General features: G+C 44.4%; 2 protein-coding genes and 1 non-coding gene across 3 annotated transcripts in view; 2 read left to right on the top strand and 1 right to left on the bottom strand.

The window, feature by feature from the left end:
- INVS (inversin) overlaps window positions 1-15156 on the top strand; it is a 144469-nt gene extending 129313 nt beyond the window's left edge. Inside the window, exons 13-17 of the mRNA XM_056116990.1 lie at window positions 329-591; window positions 5657-6287; window positions 10629-10858; window positions 11607-11681; window positions 14906-15156. Coding sequence (XP_055972965.1) covers window positions 329-591; window positions 5657-6287; window positions 10629-10858; window positions 11607-11681; window positions 14906-15051 — 1345 coding nt within the window. The 3' untranslated portion in view covers window positions 15052-15156. The remainder of the gene's footprint in view (window positions 1-328; window positions 592-5656; window positions 6288-10628; window positions 10859-11606; window positions 11682-14905) is intronic.
- On the top strand, window positions 3619-3725 carry LOC130026690 (U6 spliceosomal RNA). The gene has a single exon (XR_008792891.1). It is a non-coding gene; the product is annotated as a U6 spliceosomal RNA (small nuclear RNA).
- A 1390-nt stretch (window positions 15157-16546) lies between the features above and the next one.
- TEX10 (testis expressed 10) overlaps window positions 16547-26309 on the bottom strand; it is a 53365-nt gene continuing 43602 nt past the window's right edge. Inside the window, exons 12-15 of the mRNA XM_056116991.1 lie at window positions 26078-26158; window positions 24058-24239; window positions 18347-18557; window positions 16547-16756 (exon numbers count right to left, since the gene is read on the bottom strand). Of these exons, the coding sequence (XP_055972966.1) occupies window positions 16643-16756; window positions 18347-18557; window positions 24058-24239; window positions 26078-26158 (588 nt within the window). The 3' untranslated portion in view covers window positions 16547-16642. The remainder of the gene's footprint in view (window positions 16757-18346; window positions 18558-24057; window positions 24240-26077; window positions 26159-26309) is intronic.

The following is a 26309-nucleotide window of genomic DNA, read 5'->3' on the forward strand; positions in this document are numbered from 1 at the left end:
TCACAGGGAAAATTCTGTGGCGCTCCGTCATGTGTGGCTCACTAGAGCTGAGTTGTGCTACAAGATCCTTCTCACAGGTGGGATAGTACAGTGGGAAAGATGCTTTCCTTGCACATAGCTGGTCCCAGCACCCCATATGGTCCCCCAAGCGCCACCAGGAGTGATCCCCGAGCACAGAGCCAGGAGTAGGCCGTGAGCAGCACTGGTGTACCCTCCAGCTCCATTGATTTCTGAGATCTAAGGCCCAGAGGAAACAACTCCAGAAACCTCTTAAAGTTGGAGTCTCTCTCTTCATCGTTTTCCTTTTTTTTCTCTTACGTGTTTCCAGGAAGCGAGAGGAAGAAAACAAGCGAAGAGAAGCAGAACAGCAAAAGGGTAGGCTGAGTCCAGAGGCCTGCAGGCCCCAGACCCCACCCAACGGCCAGGCTGAGCCCGACAGAGAGAGCAGGACCCCCAGCAAACTCCCTCCGGCCAGCATTGCAGCCCGGAGCCCTGAACCAGAAGACTGCAGACGGCCTCCAAGCAGAGACCCCCAGAAGGCACAGCAGCTTTCTCCAGATGTTCAAGGCACAGACTCCAGAAAGCCCAGTGGTAGGTATATTGCTTTTGTTACCCTATGTCAGACCATCCCACAAAAGCACAGCGGTAGGGCGTTTGCCTTGCACGTGGCTGGCCTGGCCAAGCCAGGTTCGATTCCTCCACCCCTCTCGGAGAGCCTGGCAAGCTACCGAGAGTATCTCGCCTGCACAGCAAAGCCTGGCAAGCTACCTGTGATGTATTCAATATGCCAAACACAGTAACAAGAAGTCTCGCAATGGAGATGTTACTGGGCCCGCTTGAGCAAATTGATGTCAGACTGTCGACCTGGAAATTATGTCAGTACTTAAGTCTGCTGTTTTATTATTAATTTTCCATTCCTGTAGTTCACATTTGCTGTGTATCTATCTCTTCTTCCTTTCCTTTTGATTACCTGAACATCTTTTAGGAGTTCATCTTGCCTGGCTAATAGGGGCTTTGAGAATATTTCTTTTTTTTTCTTTTTGGGTCACACCCAGCAATGCACAGGGGTCACTCCTCACTCCGGGCTCTGCACTCAGAAATTACCCCTGTCGGTGCTCAGGGGATCATATGGGATGCTGGGAATTGCACCTGGGTTGGCCGCGTGCAAGGCAAATGCCTTACCCACTGTGCTATCGCTCCAGTCCCAGTGTTTCTTTCTATACTTTTGGTGGTGGCCCCACTAAACATTACAATATACAGTATCAACATGATTTCACTCCATGAGTCATGGAAATCTCACTTCCATTTAGACACCTTTACCTTCCCTCTTCTGCACTAGTGTATCATAGGCTGGATACCAGAGGGTGCTCTGGTTTTATTTCAGTCATCAAATTTGATTTATAAAGTTCATGAAAAGTCTTTATACTCATATTTCTATTTTTCTATTGTTTTGCCTTCTTTCCTGGGACTCCAAATTTCATATCACTTCTTTTCTGTTTGAATGGCTTTCTTTAGCCAATACTCAGGACATTTGAGGACATTCAACAATATGAGAACCACATCCTTTTAGTTTTCCTTCATGTGAAAATGCTTTTATTTCATTTTCTGAAGAATAGGCGAGGCAGATAGAGAGTTCCCTCCTGGCAGTTCTTTTCCTTTAGCACTTTCAAAAGGGCTGAAGCAATAGCACAACGGGTAGAGCATTTGCCTTGCACTCGGTCAACCCGGACGGCCCAGGTTCGATTCCTCCGCCCCTCTCGGAGAGCCCGGCAAGCTACAGAGAGTATCTCGCCCGCACGGCAAAGCCTGGCAAGCTACCCATGACATATTTGATATGCCAAACACAGTAACAACAAATCTCACAATGGAGACGTTACTGGGCCTGCTGGAGCAAATCAATGAACATTGGGTGGACAGTGCTACATTGTTTCAAAAGATGGTGCTACTTTCCTCCAACTTCCAGTTTCTCATGAGAAAACCTCTGTATTAGAAAGGTGTTCTTCCATCATGTTCCTGGGTAGACTGTTATTTTTTCCTGGATTCTTTCAAGGATTTTCTTGATCAGAAAGAGAGTACAGAGGTTAATACACTTGCCTTACACGTGGCCAACCATAGTTTGGCCCCTGGTACCACATATAATTCCCCAAACACCACCAACCACTGAGCACAAAACCAGGAACACAGAGAACCATTGAGCACAGATCCAGGAGTAACCCCAAAGCACTGCTGGATGTTGTTCAAATCATCCTCATCCTACCCCCAGAAGAAGATTTTTATCTTTAGTTTTTGGGCTGGTGCGACAGTACAGCGGGTAGGGCATTTGTCTTGCACGCAGCCAACATGGCTGACCCGAGTTTGATTCCTCTGCCCCTCTCAGAGAGCCCGGCAAGCTACTGAGAGTATCTCGCCCGCACAGTAAAGCCTGGCAAGCTACCCGTGATGTATTCGATATGCCAAACAAAGTAACAAGTCTCACGATGGAGACATTACTGGGCCTGCTCGAGCAAATCGATGAACAACAGGAGGACCGTGACCATGATCTATATTTGTGCATGGAACATTGAAGTTCATTTTGTCTTGATTGTACTTAGTGTGTGCACACATGAGTGTGGGTATATGTTTAGTGCCCAAGACCACTTCCAGTGTTAATAACTTGCTTGAAATACCCACAGTACTCAGCATACAGTGGCACTCACAGCTATGACATATTTTAACAAGGATACAAGGAGACAGACCCATGGAGCAAAATTAAGAGGAAATCAGGTACAAGCTTGGATATGTCTTCTCCCAGTAAAGTCCCCCCAGAACTCAGTTCATCCAGCTATGAATTGTAGCAACCAACTGGACCACTCTTGTCTATCAGGAAAGCACATCTAAACCAGAGCTCCAGGGAACATAGAGATTCTCTCTCTTTTTTTGCATTGATGAAAATTCCAGCTTCCCAGAAGGAAAATCACTTAATCATTTAATCACTTAATCCCCGTTATTCATCCATTTACTGGAGCGGGTGCCAGTAACGTCTCCATTCATCCCGGTTGCGTGCTAGCGTAGCCCAGTGGTATCTGTTCGTTCTAGGAACATGCAGAGCCTCAAACCAATCATTCAGGGTCTTGACGAAGAAGTCTGACCATCTTGTAGGTGGGCGTCCACGTGATCTTTTGATGTCCCGTGGAATCCAATCAGTAATGGCTCTAGTCCAGCGGTTGTCTGTAAACCTCATTACGTGTCCAGCCCATTTGATTTTTGATGTCTTGGCAAATGAGACAGCGTCCCTGATTCTTGAGTGCTGACGAAGATCAGAACTCCGGATTCTATCTCTCATTTGAGTGAATCGTGATATTCCAAGCATAGCTCTTTCGATTCCTCTTTGAGAGACCCAAGTAGCGTTCTCATCCTGTTTTCGTAGGGTCCAGGTCTCTGAGGCATATGTTAATGCAGGAAGAACAGTGGAATCAAAGAGATGTGCTCGTAGCTGGAGGTTCTTAGAAGGAAAATAGGTATTCAATATATACTATGTTAGATGTCCAAAGCCATTTAAACATGCCAAGCCTCTCATCAATTACATAATGGCTCAAACAGAAATCTGAGTGGAAACACAACAGTGAAAAAGGCAAGTAAGTGCTCGCTTCAGCAGCATGTATACTAAAATTGGAACGATACAGAGAAGATTAGCATGGCCCCTGTGCAAGGGTGACACGCAAATTCATGAAGCATTCCATATTTTTTTTAAAAAGGCAAATAATAGTGTTATCATGAACATAGTTTTGACCTCATGGATGCCAGTAATGACATCTGAGATCTCATGGAGACCCAATTCAAGGACTGGACAACCCAATCTCTCTCCCTGAGTTTCCTTAACTAAGGCAGTTTTGAATAGAAAGAAAATGATTATAGAGTGCTTGTTCCATGCATGATCCATAGATCTTCAGTTTACTAAGAGCAAACTACACTGCTGATCTAGTCAAGTATGCAAGTCTGTAATTCCAGAACTGAATAACAGGAATGGTATGTCAGCTATGACACACTTAAGGGTGATTGAATGCTTTGATATATACATTCCCTCATTTCTTCAAGGCAGCCTTAACCAGACTCTCATGATTGATTGCCATGTAGAATTGCCTCTGCTTCTTTTTTCGTTCGGTGTTTTTGTTTTTGTTTGGGGGACACATCCAGCAATGCTCAGGGTTTACTCCTGGTTCTGCAGTCAGGAATCACACCTGGAGGAGCTCTGGGGACCATCCATATTTGCTTCCAGGGATCAAACCTGGATCAACCACATACAAGACTAACGCCCTGCCCACTGCACTATCTCTACAGCCCCTCAGCTCAGCTGCTTCTTCTCTTTTTTATTTATTTATTTTTTGGCTTTTTAGCTTGGAAATCTGCCTAAAATATTCTATTCAATATAATATTCTCAAGCGGGCCCAGTAACGTTTCCATTGTGAGACTTGTTACTGTGTCTGGCATATCGAATACGTCACGGGTAGCTTGCCAGGCTTTGCCGTGCGGGCGAGATACTCTCAGTAGCTTGCTGGGCTCTCCGAGAGGGGCAGAGGAATCGAACTCGGGTCGGCCATGTTGGCTACGTGCAAGGCAAACTCCCTACCTGCTGTGCTATCGCTCAATATAATATAAGCCATCTAATTTTGATTGATCTTTTGGTGGGGGAAGAGGGAGACACCCAGCAGTGCTCAGGGATCTCTCCTTGCTCTGCACTCAGGAATCAGTCCTGGTGGCTCTTGGGGCACCATATGGTTTTTGGGGATCGAACCCATGTTGGCTTCATGCAAGACAAGCACCCTACCATCGTGCTGTACTATTTCTCTGGCCCCTAAGCCATCTTATTTTGAATGGCTTAAGCTGCTATGGGAAGTGCTCTTGAGGAATTAAGCCTGGGCCTCCAGCATGCAAAGGATGCACCCAACCTTTTTGAGAGGGTATATTGGAGTGTCATTGTACCTATTTACTTTTGTAGCAGACTGAGCGAAGAAATATTTATATTTCAGCATCAGTGTGTATATATATGTATATGTGTGTGTGTGTACTACACACACAAACACTCCATGACTTTACTTTCAATTTTCAACATTAAGAGTTTATTCTCTCTTCTCTGATTTTTTTCCTCTTAGAGTAGAAGATGCAGTACCAATTGTCTATGATATTCTTAGATAAGTGCTTATTTGTTCAGTCCTACTTGACGTATAGTTTCAGAATTGCCAACCTGTGCCCTAGGAGAAACAAATGTATATGCAAGGTCTTGGTTCTAGTTGACTTTCTGCAATATGGGGGTGGAGGGAGAGAAGGGAAGGAGGAAGGACGGGAGGGAGGGCGGGCAGGCTAGGACCCTGTGACCTAGTTCAGTTCCCCAGCACCCTCCCGAGCATGGGGTGGCTCTGGTGGCCTACAGCACTGCTGGGCTTGAGAAGCACCGAGTGTCATGCCTTAGCACTGGCACCGGCCAGGTTGACCTGAGCACACTTGGGAGCCACCCACTCTTCGGGGTGGGGGAGCGGGGGTGGGGGTGTCCAACACCGCCCTCAAGGTTAAGGCTGACGGACAAACCTGAGTCGTTTCTCCGAACGACTATCGACGATCGCAGCTGCCCCATGCAAGTTTGTAGCAGTAAAATCTTCTCCTCTTTCCCTGTCTCCCCAAGAACCCTCCAGAGAACATCCCAAAGGCCAGCCTGCGTGTGTCCACTTCATCCCGGCGGCCCCCCGCGGGGCTGGAGGCCGGCGCCGAGGAGAGACAGCGCCGGGCGAGCAGCGGTGCAGCCGGGGCAGAGCCGCGTCCGGCGTCCGCGGGCCCGACGGGGCGGGAGAGGGCCCCGCGCCGCACGACGGGCCCCCGCACAAGCCCGCAGCCCCTCGGCCCAGGGGCGCCGGCCCCAGACGGCGCGTGCAGGAGCTCAGAGGAGGCCGGCGCTCCCCGGCGGGTTCCAGCCGGCCGGGCAGTGCCAAGGGCGAGGCGGCACCCGCCGGGCCGCAGCCTCCCCACCCTCGGACCCCCAGAAACAAAACGACGCCCCCCGACAAGCCCGCGGGACGCGGGGCCCCCGACGCGGCCCAGAACCCAGAGGCGGTGCCCGCCGCGGGCAGGAAACGGGGACCGCGCGCCCAGTCCCGGCCCCGGGAGGCCCCGGCGACCCCCGAGCCCGGGCAGGGCGTGGACGTGGACCTCCTCCCCGTGGAGCTGCGGCTGCAGCTCATCCAGAGGGAGCGGAGCAGGAAGGAGCTCTTCCGCCGCAAGAACAGGGCCGCGGCCGTCATCCAGCGCGCCTGGAGGAGGTAGGCGCGGGGCACGCCAGGCACGGGCAGCGGGTACCCCGTTGGGGAGGTGGCGGAAGACCGGACGCCCCCAGGAGAGTGGGTGCAGAGGAAACGGGGTCCTTCTCCGGGGCTGGAGAGGGCGCCGGCCAGTGGGGCAGGGCCCCTGCACGCAGAAGCCCCGGGCTGGGTCCCCAGCACCACCACCGGGTCTGGCAGTGAGCTCCCGAGCACTGTTCGTGTAGGATATTGTCTTTGCCTAACCCGGGGGCCTGGGGAACAGAGGGTTGTTTTCAGCCACTCTGGGTTGCTGTAGCCTGGAGTGTGGGTGTGTGGGAGATCGGAAGCCACTGAGCTGCCACAAGGTTCTGAGTGCGAGTCCCGGGACCCGCGCACAGGCCAGGAGCAGGAAAGGTGGAAAAGACGACAGGCCCAGGGGCTGGGCAGCTGGAGTTCATTCCGGAGTCTTGTGGGAGCCTCCACCATGCTCGGAAAGTGGGGAAGGGGCTTCCTGAGATAGACAAGCAGCTGCAGAGAGGTACGGTGGGGATGGGGCGAGGGGATCCTCGGCTGCGCTTTCCCAGAGACCTCGCCAGTTCCTTCATCCCCGGCTCGGGCTGGGGCCTTCCCAAAAACGGGGGCCCGGTGTGGCGCTGACAAGGTCGACGTTATCGGCCACAGGTGGAAACACTGTGGCCTGGGATTCTGCAGGTGAGCCTGAGAGGAGGTACCGGGAAACTGGGGGCAGGGCGCTGTTAAGGCAGCGATGGGGAGTATCTTGGTGGGTGGGGAGAGAGAGACCTCAGCCAGCACAAGAGTTTGCATTTCTGAACCCTGGGAGCCCCTTGCCTGCTCCCCTTTGCCCTCCCGACCACACGGGAGTGTCAAGACAGCAAGACAGCTGGTTCTCTCACAGGAAACGTGATTCATCCCAGGGGTGCAGATGTGCCAATCCGAGGGCCCTTCCTATTTTCAGGGGAGACTGTGCTAGTTGCAGGTGAGGCCAGGCCTTGGGCTCCTCCTGGTGGCCTTACGCTGGCCCAGGGTGTCAGCATAGGGCATGAAGACTCACCATAGCGGGATGCCATATGCCACTGCTCAGTCTCCCCCAGCCCCCCCAGTGTTTCAGCTGAAAATCAGGATCCACTCAGGCCCCCGATCCCCGTGACAGGCCCTGCAGCGTTCCCTGACCAGGCTGCTTGCCCGTCAGCCTGCCCGCGCCTCCTTTGAAGTCAGAAGCTGACAGGTCCTGTCAGGAAGGGCCCCAGCAGCAAATGAGTCTTCAGTCATCCCCCCTCACACACACAAGAATGGGGGCTAATACTCCGTGCCCAGCTGAGCAGGCAGAACTGCCATCCCCTCTGACTGCATCATTGTACCACCCCAGGGCCTGCTGCCGGCCCCGCTGCAGGGAGTCCCATGCCTAGGGAGGGTGAAAAAGCCTCAATTACTTCAATTACAGCTTTATACATCTGTTTACTTGAGGTTCGGGGCTGCACCTAGCAGTGCACAGGGGCTAGTTCTGGCTCTGCTCAGAACTGACCATTAGCTGGGATCAGGCGAACATATGTCATGTTGGGGGGTTGGCATAGTGTCAACCGCTCAATCCCTATACCATCTCTGGAGCCTGCACCTCCCACTTTAGATACAGGAGCTCAAGGTGCTGTCTTGGGCCATGTTGAGGGTCTGACACTCTCAGATACACTGAACAGGGACTGGGGAGCAAGTCTTGGCTCCTAAGTGCCAAAAGGGTAGGCTGCCTCAATAGGGCCTGCTGAAGAAGAGTAACAGTGGAACTGGAAAATGCATGGGCTACGGATGAGTAGGTTCAATCTCCGACCAGGAGGAGGTCTTGTGTGAATGTTACTGCTAGTTGAGGTTTGACTGAGGGGCACATGGGGGTGGTTTGGGATAACGCCTTGCTCAGTGCTCAGAGGTGACTTCTAGCTCCAGTTCTCAGGCTGGTCCCTGAGAACCTGTGCGACTCTGGGGAGCATGTGGTGCCAGGGACGAAAGCCAGGCCTCCTGCTTGTAAAGTTGCACCTCACCCCAACTATCTCAGCAGCCCGAGATTTGATGGTTATAAGAATGAAGATAGGATGGGCTGGAAAGCTGCATCGCCCAAACGCAACTTTTTATCTGAACGTGTGTAACCCACCTTCCTGCCAGCCCCTCTCCAGCCTGGTGTGGGGTGGCTCAGCAGACCTGAGCCTGGGGCCGAAAGGGACCCCAGGGCACACTGGGATCCTCCACAAACCGGGAGAGTTTTGTATTTGTATCCTCCCTGAGCCGGGGGAGTGGAGGCCATTATCCCGACTGCTCCGAACTCCCCGTCACATACATACTGGAGCACTGCCCACTGATGGCTGAGCTAGGACACACCAAGCCCTGGGTTCCCTGCCCCAGAGCAGAGGGTGTGATAGATACCTCAAGGAGAATCTGGGTGACAGAGCAGTAGGTTTTCAGCCATTGCCACAGTTTTTGGTGGTACTGTTTTTGGTGTTGTTACTGTGTCTGGCATATCGAATACTCTCGGTAGCTTGCCGGGCTCTCCGAGAGGGGCGGAGGAATCGAACTCGGGTCGGCCATGTTGGCTGCGTGCAAGGCAAACGCCCTACCCGCTGTGCTATCGCTCCTGGATCCTCAGACGTGCTCTGTATGCTCCTAGTGTGGAGCAACTCATAACTGTCAATATACTGTTCTTTCTCCTTCCAGGATTCCCATAGATGTGTGTGTGTGTGTGTGTGTGTGTGTGTGTGTGTGTGTGTGTGTGTGTGTGTGTTCTGGGATTCCCATGGATTTGGCAAGTGCGTGCATGTGTCTGTCTGTCCCCAAACTCCCTCAGGCTTTCCTCACTCTTCATTCCTTTTCTTCTGACAAGGTAATCCAAATGCCTGTCTTGTAGGTTACCGATTCTTTGCCATCATCAAGCCAGCTTTTGAAGCTCTCTATTGAATTCAGTTACTGTATTTTTCAACCCTAGTATTTCTAGGTTCTTGTAAAATTATTTCTAGTTCTTAAACTCTTTTGTTCATACATTGTTCTCCTAATCTCGTTTGGTTGATCTGTATGCTCTTGAGTTCCCTAAACCCCTATAAGAGGATTACTCCTAGTTTTTTTTTTTGTAATAGTCATGGAGTGCCATATCTTTACACAGTCTTTACAGGTTCCTTTCTACAGAGATGGTAATAAAGTAACTTCAGTTTGAGTTTCTGGATATGCCTGCTTCCGATACTCTTATGTACATGGGATTATTCTTAGGCAAGGGCACCAAGGTTGGCTAGTGGACATCCAGCCAATGATCAGATTCTAAATTCTCTATCAGTTTCCCTGATTCTTTGTGGGGCAGGATCAGAGTAGGGCTCCAAAAAGAGGGAGATGCCCACCATGGGCTCTTCTCCCACTGGAGGAAATGCAGGCTCAAGGTTAACCTTTTGCTTTTACTGGGGAGAAAGGAGGGTGTAGAGTGAATGCCCAAAGGTAATTCCTAGTGGTATGCAGGGGACCAAATCAAACCAGAGCTGGCCACATTTGAGGCAAGTGCCCTGACTTACTCTGTAGTATCTCTTTGGCAGACCTTCTGATGCAATGCTAAGCTGGCCTGGGTAGGCAATGGAGGATGGATGGCACTTTGATTAGATGTAGCTGCTACTTTTAGCCTTCCGATGTGTTCTAGCTTGGTCTCTTCTATTGCAGAAGGGTGCTTCAACCTTACCCCCGTATTTTCGTTGTCTTGTCCCTGAGTACTGTGAAGTCAGGACCTTTGTCACCATCTTGGTGATGTCATTGTTATTCAGGCTTTACCACACTGAAATGTGTACTGAAAAAAAAAACTTTTTTAGGCCTAATCACAGGACAAGTGTCTGCTATTAAACAGGTTGTGAACAAAAGTTGGCTCCTTCCACAATGTAGTTCACCCTTTGTCCTTTCCCTCACCAAATACTACTACTAACTTTTCTGCACAAAAGCATTCACCTCTGCCAGTGTGAATTCTGCTGCCTAGAATGCCCATCTCTGCCTTGGCAAGCTTTGAAGCCTAGCAAAATATCAGGTATGTAAAGTCTTGCCCAACTACAATTATTTCCACATCTTTATCATGTCATCGAGCCCCTTGCTCTTATGTAGTACTGCTTATTCTGCATCTGTTTACTGTCCCCTGTTCTACACCAAGAACAACTCAACTGATTCTTAGTTCAGAAAGCATTTGCTGATGTTAAAAGAAAACAACATTCAACACACTGCCCCTGACATTAGATCTGGAAGCCTAGATGAATTTCCCAATTGCTCATCAAATCCTATACCCACAGCTTTTGGTTTTTCAGTATGAATCTTAAAGCCTATACCCTCTTCTGACCCCAACAGCTACCAGGTAAGAAAACACCTGTCCCAACTTTTGCACATGAAGGAGCTTGGAGCCAGAGATGTGGACAGACGGAACCAAGAGTGCGTGGCTCTTCTGCTCCAGATTTGGAGAAAGGAACTGGAAATAAAACTCCCTAAGACCACTGCAGTTAGCAGGACCACGAAGTGTCCATCCAAGAGTGGCTTGGACACAAAGCCTACAAGGCATTCGGTACTCAAGCAAATCTATGGTAATTGTCCTTCTGTGCCTTTTGTTCTTTGTAAGAAATACGTCGAGTGTCACAACAGAATCTCAAGTGGGATTTACATGGGACAATTTTTCATTCAGGAATTTACCATACGTCCAAGCACCAAAAACATTCTCAGTATATTTAGTAACTCCCTTCCAGCAATTCTGGGTCAGAATCAGTTTTGTAAGGCACACTGATCTCTCAACCTAGAATGTCTTCCAGTTAAGAGATTTTCTACTGAGCTTTAGACTGAAAGCCTATTGTATCCCTCCAAACCATTTCTTGGGTCTCTGTGGAAAACTTGTTTGGAACTGGAGACAGAGGCAGACCCTGCCCGCCTCACTTCCTTTGGCCTTTCATAGGCTAATTAGTATGGATGGCCATCTGTGGGAATGCCCCCAGATCTCAGCACTATAGTAAATGCTTGTTCAGCAGATGAATTGCTATAAATTGGAACATTTTTTATCCCTGGAAAAGAGCCCATCCAAATAAACTCAGCAAAGAATAAGTCTGGCTCAGTCACCAACAAAAAAGTTGAGCCAGGGTATGTTTAGAAACAAGATCTATAGTTCAGGCAGCCAAATCTCAGGACTTTATCCTGGACCTGCATGACATTTCAACACCGTATATAATTTATCTTGGCAGACACACACAAACACAAACTTCTACCTCAATAAGGAATTCAGAATTTGTTCAGGGTACAGATATCATTGATCAGAGAGAAATAACTATTGCTGGTTAATTTCAGGTTGTTCTAAAGAAGGAAAAGTGCATCAACCCACAAGATCTTCAAAATCCCATTCTGTGCTGCATCTCAACTCAGGTAAGGCAGCCACTGCATTGGCAAAGCACACTGGGGAGAAAACTGGGAAAGCAGTTCCCTTTTTCATTTTATCCCCAAAGATGGGAGGAATTAGAAGATATTGCAAGGGGTCTCCAATGGTGACGTGCTTTCAGGTATGTCTATCTTTTTCATGCCCCTGTCATGGAATTATTACTTTAGTCAATACCCTGGCTCCTCAAGAGGCTAATGTCCCTTCAGAAGCAATAAACGGTAACTGTCGACACATTTTTAGATACTTAATTCACACAAAAATTAAAATGCTACTTTAAGTAAACCTGGGATCTCTTGTTCCATCACCTTAAGATTCTTTCATCTGTTTGGGGGGCTAGAGAGATAGTTTAGCAGGTAGAGCCGACCTGGGTACTATCCCCGGCATCCCATATGGTCCCCTGAGGGTGTGGCCCAAAAGCCAAAAATAACAAGACTCATGTGTTTCCCAAAGACAGAATAGTAGTCTGTAAACCACACATTCTGGCTTATGCCTGTTAAGGACCCCAAACCCGTGCCCCATTAGGTGTTTCCTAGCACGCACGGCACAGGTTCAACAGTGTACACTCTCACTTATACAGGTGCCCAGAGAACTTTTCCTCAGTTGCAGTTCTAGTGTTTAACTCGGAGCTCCTTCATTCATAGCAGCATTAAATTCGGGTGATAAGTTCAGTGCTGTCAGCGGTTAATGCCAAGTCCAGTGTTTCTCACGGGTGGCTATGGTAACACGCTCCCCCCATCTTCTCTGACCCACACTGAATCTGCAAGCAGAGTGCAGCTGGGAAGGTGAACAATGACTGTCAGCATGAACTTTAACATTCATTTAGTTTTTGATAGGAAGAGAAACCTGGCGAAGGGGAGAGTAATTACTGCCAAAACTTTAATAAGATTTGGGAAACTTATGTAATATAGGCAGACTGATCAGGGAATGGTGGAGGGGTAGTGAGAATGATGGGCCCTAATTCTCAGGGAAGTTTGTGTTTAAAAAAAAAAAAAGACCTTTCACTATGCCACCATACTGAAGTAAATGGAGTAGTTTTAAAAACAGAAATGTTCGATGTAACTAACACCAGAAGTAGCATGATATAATCAAATGTTATAAATTAAGCTTTTTTCATTTTGTCTCAGGACAAAATTTTAGGGTTATTAAAAAATTGAAAGGCATCAAGATTTTGTGTGTGTTCCTAAAGGACTCAGTTAAAAGAATAAGCCATTCAAAACAGATCATGGATTCTGTTTTTGGATGGTACCCAGCAGTGTTCAGGGCTTACTCCTGGCTCTGCACTTAGGGACTGAACCCATGTACAAGGCAAGCACCTTTCTGAACCACTGCTCCATTCCCAGATCATGGATTCTTGTCCCATATAAGTGATTCTGAGCGGCATAAAAATGAAGAACGGTAATTCCTGAGTGCAGAGCCAAGAGTGACCTCTGAGCATTATGCCTTGCATACGGCCAACCTGAGTTCAATCCCTGGCATCCCATATGGTACCCCAAGCACCGTCAGGATTAATTCCTTAGTAGAGCCAGGAATAACTGAGCATTGCTGGGTGTGGCCCAAAAAGCAAAAGAAAAGAACAAAGTACATTTCTTCCTAACCCTAAACTTAACATGAGAGAACACAATGTTTTGTTAGGCCTACCAACACATATGAAGCATTAACCTGGGAGGATAAACTTGCTACACTTTAGATATATTCTATTTTTTTTAAATACAGAAATATGTAGAAATAATTCTTATCAAAATGGGTTCAACTTAAACAGTTTCTGTGTTGTGGAAACACAGCTGCCAAGTTGAACTTAGAGGGAGTATTAATTTTTGTCTTTACTGTGAAAGAGAAAAGTTTTAACTTTGAGAATTCTAATAGCCTGATTTTTGCTCACCAATTTCAGCCTAAGTATCTGGAATTTGTAGAAGCTCAAGTATTTGGGTCAAGATTGTTGTTCCCAATTTCAAATTGAAAGGATTCTTTAGTAGTTTTTTCTACCTCTTTAAAGAGCCTCTCGGAGAGCCCGGCAAGCTACCCAGAGTATTCGATATGCCAGACACAGTAACAACAAAGTCTCCAATGGAGACGTTACTGGGCCCGCTCGAGCAAATCGACGATCAACGGGAGGGCCTTTACCTTTTTACCTTTAAAGAGGGGAAGCAAAAAAAGGAAGGAGGATATGACAAATATCAGGCATCTTGGAGTATTTCTGGACATGTGCTTGTGAAGCAGCTAAACACGTCTCCCACCTCACCCCGCAGTTACCTCCCTACAAGCTACCCGCACAGAATAGAAGCACAGTACCTGTTAATGGCACAGGTAACAGTAAATCTAAATTGGGGGTCTTACCTCCTTAAAAACCAAAGGGTTTTTTTGTTGTTGCTGATTATGAAAATCAAAGTGATTAAAACTATGTTTTTAGAAAAGAAAGAAGAAAAGGTTGCAACAAATGGCATAACCAAAACTCAGGTAATAGTGATGGTAACTAATAACTGCAAGATTTCACACCCCTATAATGGGGCATGCAAGTGACAATTCAAGACAATCAAGGGAGCCAAAATATGCTGGAGCTCCCAAACAGCAGCCCATTAAGAACTTTTATTGATGTTTAAAAACACTGCAAACCCAACCCAAAAAACCGAGAGACAGATTCTTAACTTTTTTAAAGTTTTCAGGTGACACCCAGTGACCCTAAGGGGTTACTCCTGGCTCTGTGCTCAGGAATCATTCGGGGGAGGGTGCTAGATCTTCAGGCAGACTTAAGATCATGGTTCCAATCTCACTTCAAGTGTCTCCCCACTCCCAGAAAAGGCCCTTCCTCGAAGAGACGTCACCTATTTGTAAGATAATAGGAAAATGAAATGTGGTTACCGGTCTCTACAAAAACTGATGATTGCCTTATTTAGTACCAATGGTAGACTAAATCTATACCTTTATTCCTCACCAAGGAACAACTCCTTTGACATTAAAATAACTCAAGTGGGGCTGCAGCGATAGCACAGCGGGCAGGACGTCTGCCTTGCATGCGGCCAACTGGGGTTCAATTCCCAGCATCCCATATGGTTCCCTGAGCTCTGCCAGGAGTAATTCCTGAGTGCAGAGCCAGGAGTAACCCCTGAGCATAGCCAGGTGAGACCCAAAAAGCAAAAAAAAAAAAAAAAAAAAAAATATATATATATATATATATAAAAAAATAAAATAACTCAAGTATCTCTGGTTTTTGCAGTGAGCAACTTACAGTGTATACATCTACTTGACAACGGAAAGTCAAAGAATTTTTCTTATAATCTTCAATCAGCTACTCAATCGAAAAAACAAAGCAAAGCTTCTACTGCCCGTGGAGGAAGACTATGTCCAGGAGAACTGGAATAGCCACTGCAGTTTTAATTACCTGTTACATCTTTGGAAACTGATACTATCCGTTCCTTACTAGAATCTTACTATGAATCTTACTAGACAAGAATATCAGATTGTTTTCTATTCTTACACGGCACTGTTCCATAAAACCTTATCTGAAAAGACATGGGTAGACTATGCCTGTGAAATATGCCTAGCTGTCTGCCTTCATGCGTCAGTAATGTAGAAGGAAGAAATTGTAATTAACGGTAACGTCTACATGAAACCAAGAATGTGAGCATGAAAGGGACTGTTGGGTAGATTTCAGCCAGCTGGAGCAGGCTCCATTAAGAATATAAACAAGATGCAGAGGAGCCTGTACTACAGCAGCTGCTTTTATCTACTTTCTGGGATTTAACACAAACAAACTTCATGACAGATCCCACACTTCCTCACTCTGACATCAGCCTTGAATTTCAGACCACAACAGTGTGCAGAAATTTGTAAGACCACGGATTTAGGATTTACTATATAGCTGACAGATCTCTTGTTGCCAACGAAAAGCACTTCGCTGCCCACATAACCTCTAGAAATAGCACTCTCATTGCTGAGCAGCAGCAGCGCTGGACCACGAAAGTAGTCAATAGTCCAAGTTTATAGACTCTTCCTGCACAATGTACCGATTCAGGCCTTCGCATCTACTTACATTTTCTTACAAATTTGCAGAGCTCGTCAAAACTGCCATTAACCACTGCTGGGGGAAACTGCTAACTACACATACTCTAGCTCTCTAAAATATGACTTCCAATAAAATTCAGCGACGCTGGGCTTTTTCTTAAGGGCAAAACTACTACAGGAATGTAAATAGCCATAAACAGTGATGTTACTTGGCTCCCAAATATTTCTAGGATTACCTCCATTTTTTCTTAAGTTCACTGCAACCCAGTCCTAACATTGAGATAAGAAAACAGTGTTATGTCACCTCCATATGTTTTTATGTTCGAGTTTCTTATATTTTCTTGATAGTTTAAATGTTTCTACTTAATTTTGAAGTATCAAATCACCACATAATTTTTTAAGGACCATCATGAACCATTAACAGAAAATTATTTAAAGTAGTTATATATATAGCTCAGACCAAGCATCATTAAGGTATGAAAATCCAAAACCATGACTTGTCTTGAAATCCTGCCCCTTAGAATAAAGGACCAAAAAACTTGCATAAATGTAACTCCACAAAGAAAAACAAAATGTGATGTATATAATAACTTCCGAACAAGCAAGCCAAACAAAACAAAACACAGTGGTTTCTGTTACTGTCTGAATGAAGTCTGCTGGATGGGAAGACAAATTCCACAAGAAAGGTACCATTTGGTCACCCTATTTTGTAAATACTCAGCTTCTGTGAAAAGCAAGATATTGTCACCTGTAACCAATATCTTGTGCTGGTCCAGGAAAACACTTATGTGCCTTTGTGGGAATCAAGCATCATTTTCTTCAGTACAAAGGAAGGTTGGTAAACAACTTTTTTAAAAGTTCAGCTTTAATGACAAACATTTATTACATCAGTCTCTCCAAAATTAGATATGAATAAGCAATTTCAAACACAAGATAGCACGGTGACTCTTCAATACACTGCACTCAACGCACTAGGCCCCTGCGGATGACCGGTGATATACATGCTGAAACAGAAATGCAAGTCTGTGAGCCACTGCTCCTGCACACCTCCACTCTTCAGAGTCTACGGAGAAACAAGAGGGATTTAAGAAATATTTAGTGGTAGGCTGGAGCAAAAATACAGCACATGGGGCACTTCTCTTGTAAGGGATCAACACAGGCTCCATCCCCAGCATCCAAAAGGGTTCCCTGAGTACCACCAGGGGTGATCCCTGAGCACACAGCAAGGAGTACGCCCTGAGCATTACCAGGTGTGGCCCAAAACAAATTGAAAGAAAGTAAATTGCTCCTTACCTGGTAGTATTTTTTTTATATACAATTAAAAGAGTAGCTATTCCCATCTATAAACAACGGGAGGACAGTGACAGTGAATCACCACAGGAAATCTTGAAAGGGGGGACTTGGGGGGCTGGAGAGATAGCACAGCGGGTAGGGAGTTTGCCTTGCACGCGGCCAAGCCGGGTTCGGTTCCCAGCATCCCATATGGTCCCCTGAGCACCGCCAGGAGTAACTCCTGAGTGCAGAGCCAGGAGTAACCCCTATGCATCGCCAGGTGTGACCCAAAAAGCAAAAAAGAAAAAGGGGGGGGGATTTGCTAATTAGACCATAGTGAAAATTCTTAGCTCTATCCCAAAGTAGTACTGGTTTCTAGTCTGATCTATTCCTTTCTGGGTATGTTAGAAACTATTAACTATCCCTAAACCAGTGTTTCCCAAAGGGGGTATACTGCCCTGAGGGGTGATGGAATGATCCAGCTGTGCTATTTATTCACAAACATCCTTTCCTGCAAAGGGGGTGGTAGTCCAACTAAGTTGGGAGGCTGTGCCCTATTCTATAGAGAATTCTACAACCACACAATCTTTACACTATAATCATCAGAATTTTGTTGTGCTGGTTAACAATTTTTATCCATCTGTAACAGAGGCTGATTCTTCAACTACAGAACAATCATTCTTAACACTCCTTCCCCTTTCTAAATGTTACATTACTTACTGAAGGCTACTTGGAAAAGTCAGAGCACCTAGGTTATCGCATATGTAAATTCTTTAGCTCTGAAGTATTACTACTATTAATAACCCCCAAAAAATCTATTAAAAAAAAAAGTTCTTCCCAATCACAATGAATCCCATACCAAAAGAGCTGTCCCCCTAGCACACAAAGGCAACCAGAGAACCCAACCATCAAAGTTGAAGGCGTGCCTTCCTTCTTCCAATTTCATCTTACTCTCCAGTGGACTAAAAGACTAGAAATTGTCTTGAAGTTTATCCTTGCTAAATGATTTTCTTAATGATAGCTACAATTTGTTGGGCATTTTATGTCAGACACTCAGACACACACACACACACACACACACACACACACACACACACACACACACTCTGCTACGAAAGCAAGCTTGACGAGATTAACAGAATCCAGATAGTATGAGTACCCTGGTGTTGATTCCTTTTCTGACGTAGGTCCTGCTACTTTAGCTCAGTTTGAGAATTTTAAGGCTTTTACTACTAATAATCAAAATCTTCTAATTAAGAAAGTAGCAGGAAAAGATGAGAAATCACACTGATTCCAGGAGCACAGTTAACCGGACTCCCATGCCCCAACCACATGTCTCTTCTGATGCCAGTTGTATAAAAACCTTTGCCATGCATCTTACCGTGATATTCTTAATGATTTGCTGGATCAAGATGGCATTGGTCAACATGTGAGTCCTGAGGGGCGCGTGCTGAAGCAGCAAACGAAGCAGCTGGCCCACAATAGGCAGCTCCTCGGGTCCAGCTCTATTCACCCGCAGGCTCTGTAGCATAAACCTGAGAACTCGAGGCAGGAGAGCCAGAATGGAGATACAGACACCCCACAGCTTGTCCCTACAGTAATGGAGACAGAAATGAGTCAGTGAGCTGCCACACAGCATCATTTCAATTACTTTCCCAAAATGAAAATGTCCTTTCAAGAAACAGTATTTTCTGACAAAACCTCATAATTGAAAACCAGTAAAAACTGGGCTTCAGCAAAATCGCTGTAAATCCAGTAGAAATGAGCTGTTCCCCACTATTTTATGGGTTTCAAGAGGCATAGAAAGCAGCCCATTTCCAAGAATAATGATATTCTTGAAACCCTAGTTATCATGTAACAGAATTAGCCAGAGAACAGAATAATCACTAAAAGCTGTTCTTCACCATTGCATATTATTCAACTATTACAGCAGCACCAACGAATAAAAACATTCTAGTGGTAAAAGAACTTCATGAAACTCTAAGCTACTGACCGGGATTCTGTTTTAGAACAGTGCAGTGTAGAGAAAGATGTGCTAACATGAAACAAAAAGGGATTGCAGAAAGTAACAAGGGGGCTATTACTACATGACCAGGTCATGGAAAGCTAAAAATGCAAAATCCCAATTTCAGCAAGCCCCTCTTAGCTCTCTTTATAAAGAAAGCAAAAATGTTTTTGATAGAAGATGAACTAATCTAACCATATTCTATAAAATATCCTTTTGAAGAGAGGTAATTAAAGTTTCTACAACCAGTTCCAAACTCTACCTCTGAATCTAGAAGAAAGGCCTTTCAAACAATCAAGCTCCCCAATCCACAAACAGCAATTGCACCAAAGGTGGATTATTAATCTATTTTAAGCCAGAGATCCTTTCATTTAAAGGGTTTTTCAGCCCATTGACTGCTTTCAGCCAGGGTAGGCTGGTGACACAGAGAATAGGACCTGAGTGCAGACCACTAACAATGACACAGAGACAAAAATTTTTACTTTTTCTCAAAAACATTTAAAAGACAACATAGGAGGTGGGGAGGGGAGTTGTGGTTCCAGAAAACAAACCCAGAGCCTTCACTGAAACTACATCCCAGCCCATTGAAGTAGTATATACATTGCTTAATATTGAGCTAAAATCGCCAACTTTGGGTTCTACTGTTTGGCCCCTGTACTTAACAACCACCACCGCCAAACTACAGAAACACCATTTGTTTGGCCAAATCTGCAGGATTCTGGTATTTGCTCGAGCGGGCCCAGTAACGTCTCCATTGGAGACTTTGTTGTTACTGTGTCTGGCATATCGAATACTCTCGGTAGCTTGCCGGGCTCTCCGAGAGGGGCAGAGGAATCGAACTCGGGTCAGCCATGTTGGCCGCTTATAAGGTGAACGCCCTACCCGTTGTGCTATCGCTCCAGGATTCTGGTATATTCTGATCAAATGATACCAACTATGCCCTTCTACTCCAAACACAAGGAAAGGCAGATAAAATACCTTATTTGTTTTGGGCCACACCCAGTGGTACTCAGGGGCCGTTCCTGGCTCAATGCTCAGGGGACCACGTATACACTCTGCCCACTGAGCCAGTACCCAATGAAATACTTTTTTTTTTCTCACTTGGGGCCATAGTTGGCAGTGCTCGATATCCTATGTAGTACTTGAGATTAAACCAGGGTCACCTATGATGCAGGACAAGGCAAATGTCTTCCCATCTCTACCGTCTCTCCAGACCCCAGATAAAATACTCTTTGAAAGTTATACACCCAAAGATCATAAAGAAAACTCAGTACTTGAAATGCAGCAGCCCTTAGTTTTATTCCCATCACCAAGCAGTTGTCCCTCTCTCTTCCCCCACACTTTACGGAGCACTGCTAAGAGCAACCCCTGAGCACAGGAAAGGTTCAGCCACCTGAACAACCCCACAGCCAACCTAAACGCCAGAATGGGTAGAAACCTCTAAGTGCTAAAATGTCAACTCAAGGTTACGGAACTGGATATGGGGTTTTAGGACTCTTTTTTTAATATCCAACAGTACTGAAGTTGAACCTTCAGGTTCCAAGTACAGGAAAATGGAAGCTAGACCTGCGTTCCCTGCAGAAGCCAGGAAAATGCACATGTGAACCTGTGCAGTAGGCTACGTTCAAAACCTCTTTGGATCTCTAAGGATATAGACAGATCAGTTATATAAGCGCTAGCTTCTTCAACACCATGAAGAGACAATCCAGAGCAAACCCTCCTCAGCAAAATGGGGGTAAATTCTCTCACACCAAAGGGGGGAGAAAGCGCAAATAAAAGTAATGACAGAAAGTAATGCAAAGTAATCAGCAACAAGCAAGAATGACAAAGAAGTAAAAATCCAAAGTAGGTAACAGTGATGAAATTAAATCCCAAAATTGTTAAATAAAAGAATTAGTAAAGTAGTAGTTAAGAGACTTCATGATTGTCCACTTCAATACAGAGGACAGTACTGAAGTCTTCCTATATTCTAGAGGACATCTGAAAGAGATAATAAAAACAAATGAAGAAATGAGAGGAGAAATGAGAGGAACAAGCCAGTTTTCAGATCTGAACAAATTCTGCCTCCAGATCAAGATAGTATAGTAAATCTCAAGCAGGGTAAATACTAAGAAACCCACACGATAAAGACATCCTAATCTGCAACACAGCAAAGATAACAGCAGCTTCAAGATACAGTGGCTACATTTCTGTACCTCAGTCAAGCCTATTCTCAGCCAGAAGATGTGAAATCAGATGCCCAGAAATTTACTGGCACTCTCATCTATATTACCTCAAAAACTGAATCTAGTTGGAATAGCCAAAAAGAAAATTTAAGTATTTAAAGCTCAAGCTGCCAATTGTTACTTATTACTAATTAACATCATCCTGAGATGCTAAGGATTCTGTACCAAATTCATTCCAATATCAGTATAAAACACTTGAAATAATACATTTTAGGGACTGGAGAGCAGCCTGAGCACACGTGTTGCACACTGGAGGCCCTGGTTCAATCCCCAACAGCTCAGGTCCTGTGAGCACTGACAGGTGTGACCCCTCCCCCAAAGTCACTTACATAAGCAAGTATTAGTCACTTAAGTCAGCCATCTAACGTCAGATGAGAATGCACCTCTGTAAGTATTTATGAGTTCTTTGAAACTGCCCATGAAAATTTGGTAAGGAGGCTATATTTAAAATCACAGGAAATAACAAATATGTAATACAATTCGTAAACTAAGAAAATAAGTGATTTAGAATCATTAAGTCGTTTCTGCTATTTTAAATGTATAAGTTGTGCCAGAGATTTGGCTCAGTGTGTGAAGCCACGGGTTTAATTCCAGCATCACAATAAATAAAACGCAAAATTTATGACACATTTATGTAACAGAAACAATAGAGCTGGGGTACTGGACCACAGTCCAGCCATTCCCAACAGTAAATAAAGGTTTTGATACTGTTTTGGGGTCACACCCTGCAGTGTTCAGGGGATTCCATGGGGTTGAGGATCAAACCTGGGGCTCCAGGATGCGAAGCAATCCTTTCAACTAGTTTCCCAGGAAAGTGAACAGTCTTACTGGGACACAGTCAAACCAATTCATTTTCCTACTGCTTTCTTACTACCACTGTTGTGCAGCTGTGGCAAAAATCTTACGAGCCAAAAAGTCCTAAAACGTTTACTCTTTAGAAACCAGAGCCATAATTCAACAGGTAGGGTGTTTGCCTTGCACGCAGCCGAACCAGGCTCAATTCCCAGCATCCCATATGGTCCCCGGGGCACTGCCAGGGAATAATTCCTCGAAGCAAGAGTTATCCCTGAGCATCACTGGGTGTGGCCCCCAAACAAAAAAATTTGCTCTTTAAAGAAATTTGCAAGAATCTGATACACAGAAATTAAATGAAATGCATACCTGAATGAAGGCAAGTGATTTTCACAATGTTGAGAATAAAACCACAAAAAATGTGATTCTTTTTATATAAATTTTTGTTTTGAGGGGGGCCACACCTGGTGGTGCTTGGGGGACCACATGGTGTGCCAGAGATTAAAACTAGGTTGGCCAGGTGCAAAGCAAGCACCTTGCCCGCTGTACTATCTCTTCAGGCCCCTTTCATATAAAATTCTTTAAAAGATGCAAAGTCAAAAATGATGTTTACAAATGCACATATGATTTTTTAAAAATATAATGTAAGGAAGTGGTACTACAAGTGATCTCTCATGAGTACTGAAGAGAAATGATTTTGTAAGCAGGTACATATGGAGAAAAATGTTAAAATGTTCTCCTCTTGAGCTTGGAGATTGGTAAAGGGGTATTTAGTTTATACTTACAAATGCTTTTTGCAGTGGCTCACACCCACTGTGCTCAGGGCCTACCCCCTGGCTCTTTGCTCAGGGAACTAGTACTACCAGCAGTGTTCAGGGGCTGTATGTGGTAGTAGTGATTGAACCGGGGTCACCAATGTGCAAAGCCTTAAGCCCTAAAATAGCTCTCCAGTCCCATAATTACTTTTTAAACTGTGTAAGTATTACCTCGACAATTAGTATATATATTTACATGGCAATTTAAAGTTCAATAAAACAATAAAGTGCAAATTTCAAAATTTTAATGGATGCTAGAACGGTGTTTTCTTATATGCTGTCTTATTTTAAAAACTGTCAGCTACAGGGGCTGGAGCGATAGCACAGTGGGTAGGGCGTTTGCCTTGCACGCAGCCAACATGGCCGACACAGGTTCAATTCCCAGCATCCCATATGGTCCACTGAGCACCGCCAGGGGTGATTCCTGGGTGCATGAGCCAGGAGTAACCTTTAAGCACCGTCGGGTGTGACCCAAAAAGCAAAAAAAAAAAAAACACCCTGTCAGCTACAGTATAGCACCAGCCTTAGAGTATGTGGCAGTGGATTTGATCCCCAATCAGCTCCATATGCCAAATGTGATCCCAGTGATACAACAATGAGATCTCCAACACACCACAACCAAATGTGAGAACCACAACTAAAATGTGCAACTCCACATCATTGCAGCAACAGCAACAACAAGGGAAGAAAGGGGAAGTTTTTTAAACAAAAACCATCTTAAAGAAAGAAAAAGCAAAACCCTTCTGCAATCAATTTTTTTAATAGTCACAGCTGTAAGACTATAAATTAAAGTAAAATCTTCCAAGCTATCCTGGAAGCTTTAGTCTGATTATATAAAAGCCAAAGTACTGACTAATTAACAACACCAGTATCTTAGAACAACTTCCCTAATTCAAAGAATTTAAAATTCCACCCTCACTATTCCTAATGAAACCCAAAAGAAAATATAAAGGCTAATAAGCCGATATTTTAAGGGCAGAATTTTTTCTTGCTAGATCCACAGCACTGTTAATGAGGAAAGTGGTCAAGAAATTTAACAATCTTTTCAAATATCTGTAGAAAGAAACAAAAACAAATTCTCAACAAACTGAATTCATAAAACAACAAAACCAAACAACATTTAAATAAATTCTGAAAAAGAACTTAAACTATTTCCAAATGTAATCCCCTTCACTTCCTTAATTTGTTTGGGGGGTGAAGGTGTAAAGAAATAAGTAAAAGAAAAATTAAAGTTGAAGAATATAAAAGCTATTACCTCTTTCTTAGATGTTCTGCTTCTCCTTTTTCTAAAGTAAGCAAAAAATAAAGAAGACTGTAGCAACAAGAAGCCAAAAATGGCAGCAGAGTCTCACTAAGTACACACGTATGATCCAGAAGTTTACATATAACACCCAAAATACAGCCAGCTGTGCTGTCAGGAATTACAGTCAACCCAACCTAGGCAGAGAAAAGTAAGATTAATTACCTCTTCACAACATCCATTTCTCCCCCAAATAAAATCAGGTCCCATTAATCAGAGTTTTGACTTTAGATCTCTTCTGCTGAAAACGAGTATATTCATAAAATATGCTACTGCACATCTTAAGGTTCTATTTTCCTTTCAAACTTGAAACCCCAAGTTAAATGACTTTGAAGACACAAAAAGAAAGTCTATTTACTAAAGTTGAAATTTCTACTCCTAGCCAAAAGTTTTATTATTTAAAAGATTAGTTCATGAATCCAAGGAAAATCTTGCTATCAACAATCATAATATACTCTCTAGATTACTCACAGTGGAAACTGATCTAACATCACAATTGTCCCAGATAATTAGATAATTAAATGTACAAATCACACTTCATTTAATAATTCATCTTCCCTTCCCCTTCAGATCTGAACTCAGGTATTATTATACTAATATCTACTATACTGAACTCCTGGCCGCTTTATGTCCCTTGTACAGATAGAAGTCCTAAGACCAATGGTGTTCCGCTTCTGTACACAGAACTGGTACCAACTATCCATTGACTGGCAATTAATGCCCCATGTGGAGATCCCTGGTTATCAACTGTTTTACACCTATGGACCACCACTCCTCTAAAGGCCAAGGGCAGAAAACCAATGATCTATGACTTCTCCATCAGACTGTCTGAATTCCATCAGATTGTCTGAAAATAATGGCCAGGACTGACTGGTATGTCTAGAATAATGAATGCAGTCTTAGAAAAACACTAATTCCAGTAGTAGAAATGAAGGGTGAGGTGGAAATCTTAGTAGATATAAGTATCTGAAATAAAATAGCAGGGAGAAAATAATACTGGGAAATAAAAACCCAAGGGAAATGACATTTCATAAGAGAAAAAAGGGATGGCTATACTCATAAATTAAATAACTGAAAGTTCCTGGAAGATCATTCCAAGCTTTTATTTGCACTGCAGTATGTGACAATAAAATGTTAAAAGTCAAACTATGAACAAGGGAAAAAGTTATAAGCAACAAGCCACGCAGTGTCTCCTGTGAAGTTAATATTAATGGGAACAATTTGCACACACTGGCTGGAAGAAAAATCAGTCTCATGGCTAAGCTTATTGCTTTCCAGTGAGCTATTCATGCTGTTATACAGCATCCCTAACATGGACCCCAAATCATCTAGGTGGAAATTAGGGAGAAGGGATGTTGGACCCCCATTAAATGACACCAGACTTACATGAATTAAACCAGTGTTTCTCAACCAGGAGCTATAAGGCTCTCTCTTTGCCCCCAGGATAGTCCAAGAAGGGCAAGGCATGTAACTAGGGGATAAACAATGGGAATCACAGGAAGGAAACAAAGTTGGAAGAGGGCCACAGCAGGAAAAAAGGTTAAAATACAATGAATTAAGTCAGAAGGACCTAAAGTGTAATTCTAAGATTCTTCACTGAGTAAGTGTAAAAGTTAGATCCTAAGAAAGAGGGGAATTTTCCTAAAACCACAGAATTCATTTCTCTGTTCTGTGACAGGCCGTGGAAAATATTAAGCATTAGAAATCCGGACATTCACTCTCCCTGGGTATGTCAAACCCAATCTTTTTTTTTTTATGTAGGAGTACCGCTATTTATTCAGCCACTGATTAGCTGATTGAATTGTGAATGAACTCCACCTTACTTTTTTTTCATTTTTTTATAATTTTATAATTTTATTTATTGAATCACCGTGAGAGCAGTTACAAAGTTTTCGGGTCTAAGTCTCGGTCAAACCCAATATTAATCAACAAATCTCTGTGCTTTCTTTTTGGTAACATTAAAAAGGATATTTACCAAATGCTTACTGATGGCACTCTGCAGGATTTCAAAGCACTGGCTTCTGGCAGGGATAAGCTGTAAACTCTGACAAACTGTCTGTCAAAAGAGAAAACCAGTAACCAAATTTTAGGTCAGAAACAAGTTTGATATTTTATTTAAAACCTGTGACTTCTATGTAACTGGAAACATAACAAAAGGAGACTCTCAAGATGTAAAAGCCAACTGTCAATTAAGTTGCATTCTATGA

Source organism: Sorex fumeus, unplaced genomic scaffold, assembly GCF_029834395.1.
Source record: "Sorex fumeus unplaced genomic scaffold, SorFum_2.1 ptg000034l, whole genome shotgun sequence".
Classification (NCBI taxonomy): Eukaryota; Metazoa; Chordata; class Mammalia; order Eulipotyphla; family Soricidae; genus Sorex; species Sorex fumeus.